The 13,484-nt window shown below is 54.5% G+C and overlaps 1 protein-coding gene across 1 annotated transcript; it reads left to right on the top strand.

Moving 5' to 3' along the window:
* The first annotated feature begins 306 nt into the window (after positions 1 to 306).
* Positions 307 to 8,761, top strand: LOC123794563 (keratin, type II cytoskeletal 3-like). Its single transcript, XM_045800729.2, has 9 exons — positions 307 to 975; positions 2,752 to 2,972; positions 4,005 to 4,065; positions 4,742 to 4,837; positions 5,078 to 5,242; positions 6,526 to 6,651; positions 7,267 to 7,487; positions 8,177 to 8,211; positions 8,490 to 8,761. Exons 1-9 carry the CDS (start codon positions 307 to 309, stop codon positions 8,759 to 8,761), a joined length of 1,866 nt encoding a protein of 621 aa, XP_045656685.2.
* Positions 8,762 to 13,484: the final 4,723 nt, after the last annotated feature.

The following is a 13,484-nucleotide window of genomic DNA, read 5'->3' as shown; positions in this document are numbered from 1 at the left end:
GCTGTGTCCAGCCCTGAGGATGGCCCCTCTCCCAACTTCAGCTTATTTTAGGTGAGTAACCCTGGAAAAACAATGCAATCTGGAAATTTGGGGTGATTACCTAGGTGTGTTACGAATTTTGGACTCAACCTCTTGCTGCCAGGCAAACCAAAGCTGATAATACCTCAATTATTTGGCTGGCATCATAAGCCAGCCAAGCTCCCCGGCCCCATATAAAGGCCATCCCCAGCCCAGGACCTCAGAAGGTGTCTGAGTTTCCTCTAGCCTTTCCATCCGTCCTTCCTTTGGAATACCTTGCTGTCTGCCATGAATCGCCAGGCCAGCCACAGCCAACAATCTTGCAGATCTTCTAGTGGGGGCCGCTGCCAGGGCTTCGGTGGCCACTCAGCTGTTGTGGCAGGCCAGAGCCGGGTCAGCTCCACCAGGTCCTCCTCGACATCCCGCTCAGGCAGGGGCGGTGGTGGGTCTGCTGCCTGTGCCATGATGGGAGGAGGTTTTGGCAGCAGGAGTCTCTACAACCTTGGGGGCAACAAGAAGATTTCCATCAGTGTGGCTGGAGGCAGCTCCCGGGCCGGAGAGCTTGGGGGGGCCCGCAGAAGCAGTGGTTTTGGACGTGGTGGAAGAAGGATGGGTGGGGGTTTTGGAGGAAGGGCTGGGGGCTTTGGAGGAGCTGGGGGGTTTGGTGGAGGAGCTGGAGGCTTTAGAGGAGGAGCTGGTGGCTTTGGTGGCCCTGGTGACTTTGGTGGAGCTGGTGGCTTTGGTGGGTCTGGTGGCTTGGGTGGGCCCCATGGCTTTGGTGGGCCTGGTGGCTTCGGTCCTGGTGGCTTCCCTGGAGGAATCCAGGAAGTGACTGTCAACCAGAGCCTCCTGCAGCCCCTCAATGTGGAGATCGACCCCCAGATTGGGCAAGTCAAGACCCAGGAGCGGGAGCAGATCAAGACCCTCAACAACAAGTTTGCCTCCTTCATCGACAAGGTGAGCCTATCCTGGGATAGCTGGACAGTGAGGAAACCTGGCTTAACTGGGATCGTCTCTTTTTCTTCTTCTCATTGTGAATCTGAGGAAGAACTTGTGGGCCCGTCCTACACCTCACGTCCTCTGTGGCATGTCAGCAAGTGGTGTAACAGCAGATGATGGAAATATTGGATGGAGTTACCGCCCCCTCCGTGTGCCCCCACTCCATGTGTGGTTCGTCAGAGGCACTGCTGGGCTTGTTCGTTGCCATCACGGATGTCCCCTCACTGTTGCTCTCTGAAAGCCAAGCACAGAATTCCCTCTCTGTGCCAGGGTGACAGTGAGCTGCTCCCCTTTGATAGAGAGGCTGACTCTGCCCAAGCTGGATTTGTCTGAGAGAAGAGTTTACCTGTCATCAGCCTGAGAAGAGGAATGCAGAGGTTTGAGGAGGTGGGATGGGTAGGGGTGAGGGGTACCTCCTTGGTGGTTCTCACGGGAAGACTTCAGTGTGAGGAGCTGTGGATTTTGAGGCCATTTGACATTTGCATACACGTGTATGTGTGCAAGCAAGGCTGAGATATGTTCTAGGGATTTCTGTGCTCTGGATACTCCACGCAAGGGCCACTATGACAATTGTTGTGGTCACCGCAGGGTATTAGGTTTGGGTGGCTCCTAACTGAGGGTTTCAACCATACTGTTGAGTGTGTTGTGGGGAAATCTCTTTGTGATCCTGGGACGATATTAGGCCTTTAGGAGAGGATTCGTAGGGACTCTTTGGGGTTCCATCACCCTACATCTGTGTCCTGGGCAAAGCCAAAGGAGGAAAAGTGTTTTAAGATTGGAATACCAGACCTTTGTAAGGTGAAACTCTTCAAAGTCAAGTGACTGGCTCGTTCCCAGCAGACACCTGGGTGTCCCAATAAAGCATTCGCAGAAAGTGGCAGGTGATGGGACAATGCTGCTCCTCCAGATGGGCCCGGGAGCAGCTCTCGGCAGCAGCTCTCATCATCCTGCCCGGGGGATTCCCAGGTCTTGGGGTCCTGCGTGTCCAGCATAAAGCCTGGCATGAGCTTGGTGCTCTGCAAATGTTTGTTGAATGGTCGGTTGATGGATATTTATTCCACATGTTTATGCAGTTGGCCTTGAACTTGCGTGCAGAAATGTTCTGCAGCAAGTGACAGTTTGAGTCATCTTGAGCTAGCGGTGCAGTTTAAATGCAGCTGAGCCCTACATTTAACCAGGTTTGGCAGAGGGGGCGAACTCTAGGGGCATCTGGACCCTGTTCCTGGGACAAGGGCTGCCTGAAAGCCATTTCCCTATGGCTTTTGCTCTTTCCCACCTTCGTGCAGTTTACCCACCTGTACTGCAAACCTCCTCGTGGGGACTACGGCCACTCTAGGATGTTGGAATCTCCTGCTATTTGTCAAATACTAAATGATTGAGGAATGAATGATGGAGGAATACATGAATGAATGAATGAATGAATGAATGAATGAATGATAGAGCAGGAAGATCATCAAGCATCAGTATCGGGAAACCTTAGTCCTGTTTGGTTACTGACTTGGGTGACTGTTGTTCTCTCGGGCTTCAGTTTCCTTACTGCGCAGTCGGGCTCTGCCTCTCCCACGTCACACCAACACCACTGTCCACACGGGGTTAGCACTAACTATTGCAGCATTCAAAATGCAGCCCTGCAGGAGAGACGATGAGACCCCTGGGACTTTGGGGAGGTCATGAGCCATCATGACTGGGGCTGGCCGCACACAGCGACTCGATGCTCTTCTCATTGGGCTGCAGGTGCGCTTCCTGGAGCAGCAGAACAAGGTCCTGGAGACCAAGTGGAGCCTCCTGCAGGAGCAGGGCTCTGGTTCTAATACCACCAACCACAGCCTTGAGCCTTTTTTTGAGAACTACATCAGCAGTCTCAAGGCCTTCCTGGATGGGCTGCACCTGGAGAAGGACAGGCTGCAGGGTGAGCTGAGGGGCATGGAGGAGACGGTGGAAGACTTCAAGAAGAGGTTCGTGCTTGCCAGTCCCGGGGTTCGGTGACTGGGGGGTGGGGGGTGGGGCTGGAGGGCGGGAAGGGTGGATGGCAGGAGGCCTGGGCTCCAGCTGGCTGCAAGCTTGTAGGAATTTACCGCATCCTCTCTGACTCTCGATATCCCAGTCTTGAAAAGAGAGGCTCGTGGCTTGCTTGATGCAGATGTCCTTTGGAGAATTTAATGAAAGGATACATACATATAATTTGGGGAGTTCCAAGACACCCTGAAGCTTATGCATGACTCTAGCAGACTCAGAAAGCATCCTCTGCCCTTCCTGGGCTAGGTCGTCTTCAAGTTCCCCTCCAAATAGGAATTTTATTTCCCCCGTCAACAAGCCTCTCAGTGAGTAGCAACGTGCTGTGCCTTGGTCGAGCCCTGTTCTGCCCCTGATGAGCTCTGTGATCTTGGGCAAGCACGTCAGCTTCTCTGTGCCGCAGTGTCCTCCCTGTAAAGGGGGATAGGGGTAGTACGGACCCTATTGGCTGTAAGGAGGATGGAATTGGTTAAAACAAACATAATTCATGAAGCAGGACCTGGCACGTTCTTAGCGACGCATTCTTGGTTTTCATGAATTCAGGAAGTATCTACTGGGAGCCCACGGGGCTGCTCTACGTGCTACCCGCAGAGTCGGCACCACACGCCTCCCCCTGAAAGCTCCTGGCCGCTCAGTCATCTCCCTTTGCTCATATAAATGGTTTTAAAAAAATCCAAAGTTCTCCAGGAAGCCCTTTGGGATTGATCAAAATAGGACCCCGCTAGGAAGAGGCTTCTACTCCGGTGTCCAGTAATGACCATCACCGCTACGCGGCGCTACCTGGCGCATAGTAGATGCTCAGTGAGGTCCGTTGAATGAACTCTCCCCTGAATCCAGGAGGCTGTGCGTTGCACTGACACATGCCTTGAGCTAAACTGCCAGAGGCCCTGAGTCCATGTTACTTACGAGAAGTGCTCGGGGGCCATGGGGACGTCCCAGACAAGGTGGATCGGAAAGGGACTCTTTTCTCACAGGTACGAAGAGGAGGTCAACAAACGTACGGCTGTAGAGAACGACTTCGTACTCTTGAAGAAGGTGAAGGATCCCCCCCCCCCCCCCCCCCCAGCCCAAGGCCTCCTGAAGCAGAGTGGTTTGAAGGTTGAGGGGAAGCACGAGTTTAGTTCTGCTAAGCTGAGGGTCTCCTGTCGGCCGTGTGGGTGAGGGCCCGGGGCCAGGGAGGGAGCCTGCCGAGCGGGGAGGGCAGGGGCAGGGCCTGAAGAGTCTATGCAGCAGGCTAGAAAGGGCCTCCCAGACTTTGGCCATGCTGCTTCTCCTCATGGGCCCATGGGGTCTAGGAATCTGATTAGGCCTTGAGTTTTGAGTAGAAAATGGACAAAGAGAAGAAATAGGGTTTTGTTTTTTTTCAGGAGTACATTCCCAGGAGCTATTTAAACAGAAACTTTGAGTATTGCAAATTTAGATTCGCCCTCAGGCCCTCCTCACAAACCCTCCTCACCCAGGGCCCAGTGTGGTGACCCAGCCCCGCTCGCCTTGCCCCTCTCAGCCCTTTGCCTCTTTTGCTCCTCTCTGTCGGGCATTCGCCAGGTCAGCCTGCCAGACGGCAGTCTAGTCCTGTTAGCATCTGTCTGCCTGGGCCTCAGTTCCCCTGAGTGGGAGCTCCCAGGGGGCAGGCTCTGGTGGCCCCTTCCTCAGGGCCCAGGACTGGGCCAGCCCACAGGTTGGAGGGGACAGTGACTGAACTGTCCCTCAGGATGTCGATGCTACCTACATGACCAAAGTGGAACTGGAGGCCAAGGTGGACAGTGTGACCGATGAGATCAACTTCCTGAAGGCCCTCTACGATGCCGTAAGTCTGCTCCCCACCTGCGGGCCTCTGATCCCCCTGCTGTCCTCCTCCTGGAGAAGAAGGTGCTCATCAGAGCTTTACCGGGAGGCATTGAGTCCTGTCTGTGCTCCTGACTGAGGTGACATCTTCCCACCCGGCCCTCAGTCAGACGCAACCCCACCTGAGCTGGTGGCTCTGCGTGTTCTGGGGAGCCCTGGTGTGGCTCTGCTCAGGAACGGGCGTGTCTGCCTGGCTCTGCAGGAGCTGTCCCAGATGCAGTCAGACACCAGCGACACGTCCGTGGTGCTGTCCATGGACAACAACCGCTTCCTGGACCTGGACAGTATCATCGCCGAGGTCCGCGCCCAGTATGAGGCGATCGCCCGGAAGAGCAAGGCCGAGGCCGAGGCGCTGTACCAGAGCAAGGTGGGTGACACCATCACGTAACTCTGGGGACTCTGGCTCCCCCATCAAGCTGCCCGGGCAGCCCTTGCCTCCGAGTCATTCTCTTCTATATCTCCAGTATGGCGGTTCCTGCCCTGCCCCACGGGTCTGGTCTCATCCACATGCAGCTCCCTTCCTTCTTTTTTTTTTTTTTTTAAAGATTTTTTTTGTTTATGTGTGAGAGAGAGCACAAGCAGGGTAGTGGCAGGCAGAGGGAGAAGCAGGCTCCCCGCTGAGCAAGGAGCCCGATGTGGAACTCGATCCCAGGACCCTGGGATCATGACCTGAGCCGAAGGCAGACGCTTCACCAGCTGAACCACCCAGGCGTCCCTGCATCTCCCTTCCTAACCAGAGAGCTCTGACTCTGCTCTAACTTGGTGCCTCTCAGCGGGAGGGGAAGGTAGGATTTTCTCCCAGGAGACATTCGGCAAAGTCTGCAGATAGGTTTGGTTGTCACACCTGGGGTGTGGATGGGGGTGCAACTGGAGTCTAGTGGGTAGAGGCCAGGTTTGCTGCTAAACACCCCATAATGCATGACCCCACCCCTCAACAAAAAAGTTATCCAGTAGTGCCAAGGTCGAGAAATCCTTAGTCCCTCTGGCTGCACTCCCTTTATCGCTGGAGACATTTCCATTTCTCCTCCACCAATCAGGACTTTGTCATCGTGTGCTCTGATTCGATCACACTGAGGGGCTGAAGCCAATGTCCGGAAAGAAGTGGGGGGAGGGAGAGGGAGATTGAGCAAAGGGACCCCAGACACCAGGAGTTCTGTCCCCCTCCTCCCATCTCACCTCTGAATGGGGCATACGCTGGCCCATATACTGCTGACTCTTCTGGCTTTTCTGCCCAAGGAGGGACAAGCCTGCTGGTTAAGATCGTTCCAGCATCTGAAATGTGTGCATTCAAGTTCCAGCACTTTCACTCCATAGCTGGATGAGTTTAGTCATGGGATCCAGCAATCTGTATCTTGGTTTTCCCATTCATAAAATGGGGTTAATCACAACTTTCTCCTCAGGTAGTTGTGACGTCTGATGAGATAAAGCACAGGGCTGGGTGCAGCGTGTCTGCCCACATACACAGCTATTGCGCTCGAAGACAGGTCCCCGGATGCAGGGAGGAGAGCACCTGGTTCCTCCAGCTGAGTGACCTTGCACAAGTCACATGTCTGTGTTTTGGTTTTCTTGCCTGTCACATGAAGGGTTGAGTTAGGGGATCTGTAAGGACCCTGCTGGCTTTCTGAAAGGGTGACTCTTTCCTGGACACAGCTGGGGCAGCTGCAGACCACGGCCGGCAGGCACGGGGATGACCTGAAGAGCACCGAGAATGAGATCTCCGAGCTCAACAGGATGATCCAGAAGCTGCGGGCCGAGATCGAGAGCGTCAAGAAGCAGGTGGGAAGAGAAGGAAGAGCACGTGTCTGAGACCACGGGCTTACGCTTGCACGTAATTCAGGGCTCAGCACGTACTCCAGCGAACTCATGTCCGAGACTCACGCATGCTAAGATTGACCAAGTGCAGTTCTGGGCTGGGTGCTCAGCAAGGTCCTGCCCCCCTGGAGTCCGGGGGCTGATGTGGGTCAGAAATACTGAACACCAGCAAGACTGGAGAGGTTGGGGGAAGACGCTGACTGTGTGAAGACTGAACTGGGAGAGTAGCCTAGGAAGGCCACATCTAGATGCGCTAGGGCAGAGAGAAAGTTTCTCTGATAATTCAGGAAGACTTCTTGGAGGAGGGAGGTCTTCAGAAGGTGCTCAGTCACCATGAAAGGCAAGAAAGATAAAGGAAGAGTCGGGCTCCTTGTGAGCTGGGCTAGGTCCTTGAGGCCAGGTGTCGCCAATCCCACTCCTTGACGGGCTAGGACCCAGAGGGAGGCCCAGGCTTTAATCTCTGTGGGCTGTGGTTTCCTCATTTGCCCTGTGTGAGGGGACCCACATGCAGGCACCAAGCACATAGGGCAGGCCCTCGGTATAGGAATCTAAATTGGACTCCTGGCGCCCCACACCCAGAATGCCAGCCTGCAGACAGCCATCGCCGATGCCGAGCAGCGCGGGGAGCTGGCCTTCAAGGACGCCAATGCCAAGCTTCAGGACCTCAAGGCCGCCCTGCAGCAGGCCAAGGAGGACCTGGCCCGGCTGCTGCGCGAGTACCAGGAGCTCATGAACGTCAAGCTGGCCCTGGACATCGAGATCGCCACCTACCGCAAGCTGCTGAAGGGCGAGGAGTGCAGGTTAGTGGGAGCCCCTCTGGTTCCCAAGAGGCCCAGAGGCCTGGTGGCTTGGCTGCCTGAGCAGCGTGCTGCTGGCTACCGCGTGCAAGCATGTGCTCACCGCGGGAGGGGATGGTAAGGCCTGGACAGGCCCCGCCTCCTTCTTTCCAGGGCTGCAAGATACTGTCAGCCCTCCAGGAGAGCTGTGCTCTCGGGTGGCAGTGACACCCCAGAGCCTTATCTCGGATAGGCTTCTCCACCCTTTCTTGTCTCATGTTTTAGCTGTAAAACACATGTCTGCAGACAGCAGTCATAGGCAGAAATATTATTTCCAGGCCATTTCTTTCTTATTGCCTTAATTGGAGGTTTCTGTAGAGTTGGTTCCCGTAGCCTGGCCCTTGGGTACGGGACGCTGGCCCATGTGGATTCAAGTCATATTTACTGAATAAAGAGGATCCCGAGGAGTGGGAAGGGGGTGGGTAGGCCAGGGAGCGCTCCTCGGCTGTTACTCTCTGGAGTGTTAGTGGAAAGGGCAAGAACTGAAGTCCAACCTGACTCAGATGGAGAAAGGAACACATGCCATGATTTTTCCAGCACCTACCATCCTATTTCTTAATGTCAGCCTCAACTACTGTTGACTTAGGCCGGGGACATCTAGGGAAGGGAGGAGCGGCACAGGTCACTGATACTGGGGTCTGGTCTTCCTCCAGGATGTCTGGAGAGTGCCAGAGTTCCGTGAGCATTGGTGAGGACCCAGGGCTTTCTCTGGGGAGGGGTTGGACGGCTGGGAATAATGTTCCTCAAATCCCGGGCCAGAGCTGGGAGAGATCATCCCAGCCGCAGGCTGGGAAGAGCTCTTGGGCGATGGGCTCTGAGTCCCAGAGGGCCACCTTCCTTCCCCTGCTGGCTGCTGGCTGGCCCTCACCACCCCAAGCGGAGTCTCGGTGGGCGGGACCCCAGAGGGGGCTGCCCTGGGACTGTAGGGCGCCTCACAGGCTCCCTGACCCCAAATGCTCTTTGCAGAGATGGTGCACAACAGCAGCGGCGGGGGCGGCAACGGCGGCAGAGGGGGCACCTTGGGAGCCAGTGCCCTGGGAGGCAGCTCACTGGGAGGTGGCGCTGGGGCCCACCGGGGCCTGGGCCGCGGGGGCCTGGGCTCGGGCGGGGGCTCGGTGGTGCGCAGGGGCTTCTCCGGTTCTGGGGGCTCCTGTGCCGTCAGCGGGGGCGGCAGCAACAGCTCAGGCCGCATCTTGCAAAGCTCCTCCCAGAGCCAGCGGTCCCACCACAAATTCTGAACGGGGCACCCCAGATGTCCCCAGACCCCTTCACCTGCCCGCACACCGCAGCTCTGAGCGTGCTACTCCACATCCCCGTGGGACCCTTTCCCAACACAGCTGCTGACCTGTGCCCAGGAGTCCCCCCTTTCCAGACGACTAGCGTCATAGTCCAAAATTGGCTGGGAAGGTTGATTGCATTGAAACACCGTCCATCCCCACAAAGCCAGGCTAAGCGGCAGGGCCCAGGAGCTAGGTGGGTTCATCGCCTCCAACCCACAGGAGCCCCCAGTCCAGCCCCACATCCCACTGCCTTATGGGAAAGCCCCAGCCAGCCCCTGCATGCACCTCTTTCCCCATCTTGTAACCAGGCACCCAGCCCTCACCTCCTGCTGGTGCTTTGATTTCCCATGAGTGGTACTTGTCCCTTTTTGACTCCAAGAAAAGAACTCTGTTCTGTATCTTCAATAAACTGCATTGTGTTTCAGACATGGTGGTAGAATTTTCATTCTGGATTCCAGAGTCGCTGGTTCTCATGTCCATGCCCGTGGGTCATGGCAGTCCCTTTCACACAGAGGGTTCTGGCCTGAGCCTGGAGGGACTCTAGGGAGGAAGTTCTAGAATTCTCGGGCAGGAGAGGCATACTTTTCACCACCAGATGCTATGGATGATACTTACGACTTCTTTACTTGATAAGATTCTGAATTCCTAAAAATTCCATTACATTTGAAAAAAGTTGTAGGTTAGATTTCCTGGCTTTTCGGTAATTCCAGGTAGGTCTGAAATTGTCCATTAATTGCAGCTAATTGTAATCGAATGAGTTGCTGGTAGACAAATATTTTCAAAAAGCAAAATGATACAAATTCAAGTGTTTTATAGCAAAAAATTATATATGCCAGGGGTATATTTTATCATATTTGGTATGACGTGGGGTGAAGCCTTCCAATATGAAGAGTCATGAGAGCTGACAAAGGACTTAGAATAGCCTCATGAGGGGTCACCCCTATTCCTACCCCAGACATAGCGCAGCATCAGGGTGGATCCAGGGGTACCTGGACAGAACACAGGGTCAGTGCAGGGCCAGGGGGCCCCTCTCAAACCAGGGACAGGTAGGTGGGAGAAGCAAAATAAAAGCTGAACAGACATAGAGTACGTGCATGAGTACCTTCTTTATAAGTCACGGTCCTCGTTAGCATAAAGGCCTGACATAGGATGCCAGGTCAACAGAAAGAGAAGACACGCTGTCTGGCGATCGCAGAAACTCTCAGCTAAGTGAGCACACACCTGCAAGAGAGCCAGACGCTCACCGGGCTAGAGCAACACGACACACAGCTGCCGCTTTGACAGAGAACGTTCTAGCTCCAGGTGGAAAGTTTGCCTGGAACAGCCAGAACAGTCAGAGGGAGGGACGTGTGGGGCTGTCCCCTTGCAGCCGGTGCTCACAGGGGCTGCAGCCTCACTCTCAAAGCAAACTCGCCGTTGGCCGGGGAATGCAGCCTGGAGAGAGGTGCTTTAGCCTCATGGCTTGTTTCAAACGGACGAGAAATTGCCACATTCCTTTCAGTAGGATGATTAAAGAAGAAAGCTTTCTGCATCTTTCATATGATTTATAAGATAGCACAGGGCCATGTTTCCTTGCTCACGATGCCCATTCTGATTTGTTCAGGGAAGCTGGATGGAAAATACAGTTTGGTTTACAGAGACTTGTGTATATCGTGGAGCAATATAATCTTTGTTGAAACCGATGCTCTCTCGTGATTTGCCTGGCACTCTGCGAAGCAGCTTTTTTACGGATTAACTCATTCAGTCTTCACAGAGGTGGGCAGGGTTATTATCTCTACTTTACAAATGAGAAACTGAGGCACAGAGAGATTTAAGTGCTGGCGCCAGGATTCAAGCTCCAGCAGCTGCACTCCAAAGCGTCCCGAAACTGCCCTGGAAAGCAGCAAGTAACACAGCCCCGTGGGAAGTTCTCGGGCTTTGGAGGTAGGCCACCCTGGTGTGACCCGGGCTTCCCACTGGCAGAGCTGTGTCACTGTGGGCTAGGTGCTTGGCACCTCTCCCCCCCACCCACCCCCCGCGCTAAATCTTATCAATAAAATGAGGTTGTTCAGGTTGAATGATGTCATCTGTTTAACTCCTGGCGCACGCGAGAGCTCGGTGAAGTGTCATTCCCATTTATGGACAACATTTCAGGAAGCCACCTATTCTTTAAAGGAGGGAATGGTGATAAATGCTAATTCCTTCCGTTCGTGTCTCTCCCACCATGGGCAAGATGAGACACGATCTGGGAGTCTGGGAGTTTCCCCCAGGTCTCATATTCCCCTCCACCCCCCGTGGATTTGTGGTTCTGGTCCCCACCACACCACTGACCAGCCCTGTAACCTTGAGTCTCTCCCATTTTCCTCTTTGACCCCGCGTATAGAAGTACCTTCTGCCAGACAGCCCCAGTCCCCTACCAGGGCCTCGAAGTTTCTCTTGGAAGTCAATCCCGGTCTAACCCTTATTTTCCTTTGGGCCCACACCTGTGTAGTTGCTCCCTTTGCCTCAGAGACAAGAGAGAGTTGCCAGCTTTATAAATGGGTGTATTAAGAGTCATGACTTCAAGCGTGGTGGATGGAAGAGCCTAATACGCCTGGAAAAATATTATCTCTGGACCTTGGCCATGAGAACGTGCAGGGCTGCTCTGAGACCTTGGGAGGGCTTGTAGCCCCAGAACACCTATTACGTTTTAGGAGAAAGAGAGACACTGCCCGATAGTTTCCAGGTGAGCCCTGGGATGCTGGTCAAAAGGATAGCAGAGGTGGGGACTCTGGCTGGTTTGGAGCCTGAGGAGAAGGCTTAGTTGTTGCTACAAACATCCACCATAACCCAAAAGTCAGGAGAAGGATTCCCCAGGGGTGTTCCTGTGTGCCCAGTACCACCTTCTCCCGCCCGCCCCCCCCCCCCCGGAAGCAGGGCCTTTTAGAGGTTGGAGGTGAAGCTCCCCACGTCCTTCTCCCCCAGGCTGCAGGAGCACGGGCGCTGTGGGAATTCTTCAAAGGCTCGTGTTCATTATGGATTGGGAAGGAGGGTACCCAAGTTCTACTGCTCTGCACCACCAGGTTTCCCTGTGACCTTGACGAAGTCCTTGCTCTTTTTGTAGCGATTTCCTTATGGTAAAATGAACGCTCTGGGCCGGTGGTCTCTGTCACCTTCTGGGTCTGACATTCTTCTGTAGGGCGAATAGTGGTCTCAGGGTGTGGAGGTCAAGGCCAGGAGCTTTGATGCAGTCCCAGGACACTGCTCTCCCTGATCCCTGTCACATCCTTGCCTTCCTCTGCTGCCAAGGGGTCCAAAAGCTCCCATTTGAAGGAGATTAAGGGCCTCCATACCTACACCAGGACTGCAGCTGTCCCCTCCTCCCTGGGTGGGCTGGTGACTGCAATTCTTCCACCCTCCCTTTCTCTGTCCCCACACCCCTGCCACGTGTGTGTGCCGCTTGGTGATAACCACCTCCAGACCCGGGAGATGCAAGGTTGTGATGGGGAGCAGATCGGCAGGGGCTGCCCCTGCCAGTCACACCAGCAAGTCCTCTTGAACCCTGCCTCCTGCTGCTGCCCGAGACTGTGATCTGGTGGCTGATAAGTGCCCTGGGCCTCACCCTCTTGGCAGCCCTGGGTTTCAGTAACTGGGAGACCAGCAGGGCAAGTTGAAGCCTTCCACTGACTTGTCCCTTTCCTTTCAGGAGAGTGCTGGTGGCAGGTGGGCAGAGTGTGGAGGTGAGGAAGGGGACACCTCTTTCACCAGAGACCCCACCTCTTCTGCAATACATGTGGGTTCTGGAGTCGGAGTGCTTGGGTTCAAATCTCCATACCACCCCCTTCACCTGCGTGTTCTCGAACAAGTTACTAGATCTCTCCAAGCCTCCTTTCCCCACCTGTAAAATGAGTGCAATTATAAGGAGGACGTCCTTATCACGTGGAGTCTTAGATTGAGACTCCCATCTTTTAGATCTAGCATCGGGCATGACCCGCTGCAAAAAGCCCTCGGTAAGAAGTTAACTATCGTTATGATGCTCCTTACGATTCTTTTGTCCTCGGCCTGAATAGAATCTCGAGAGGCCATTTCATTGGTTCTTCTACTTCCTCCAGGCCAGTGGTTCCCAAACTTGTCTCCCCATTAAAACCCCCTGGGACCTTTGGAAAATTCCAGAGCCCAGACTACACTCCAGACCGGTGAAATCCCGGTGTGGGGTGAGGGAAGCTGGGGGAGGCCCAGACCCGTGCTCGCCGAAGCTCCAGGGGATCCCAACATGTAGCGAGTTCAGCAACCACTGCTCCTCGTCGTCCCACCAGTTGAGGGGTTTCCTTGAGGGAGAGCATTTGTCCCAGAAACCTCATCCAGCATTTAATCTGAGGTCAAGTATCTCTTTCGGGACAAGTAAAAATCTCTCATGCTTCACCTTGGCCCAATTTTCTCTTATTTTGAGGGAGTAGGGACTAGCTGTCATCCTCTAGCAAAGGCTCGGGAGGTAGTATTTGCTGGGTCCCCCCCCCCCACACCTTCGTGGGAGTGACAGGCTCACTGGGGACCATCCAGCTGACAGGAGATAGACTGGGGTGTTGGCATTGGATGCCGGTAACTGGTCATAGCCAGAGACCACCGAAGCTTTCTAAATTCTGTCTGGGACTTCCTCTTTCATTTTATCAGAATTTAGTAATTCCGCATACTCAGCGTAAGGGTGAATATAAACCTTGGTGAG

The sequence above is a fragment of the Ursus americanus genome, chromosome 25 (genome assembly GCF_024610735.1).
Source record: "Ursus americanus isolate L20-20 chromosome 25, mUrsAme1.1.p, whole genome shotgun sequence".
Classification (NCBI taxonomy): Eukaryota; Metazoa; Chordata; class Mammalia; order Carnivora; family Ursidae; genus Ursus; species Ursus americanus.
This window is presented reverse-complemented; position numbering and strand designations above follow the sequence as displayed.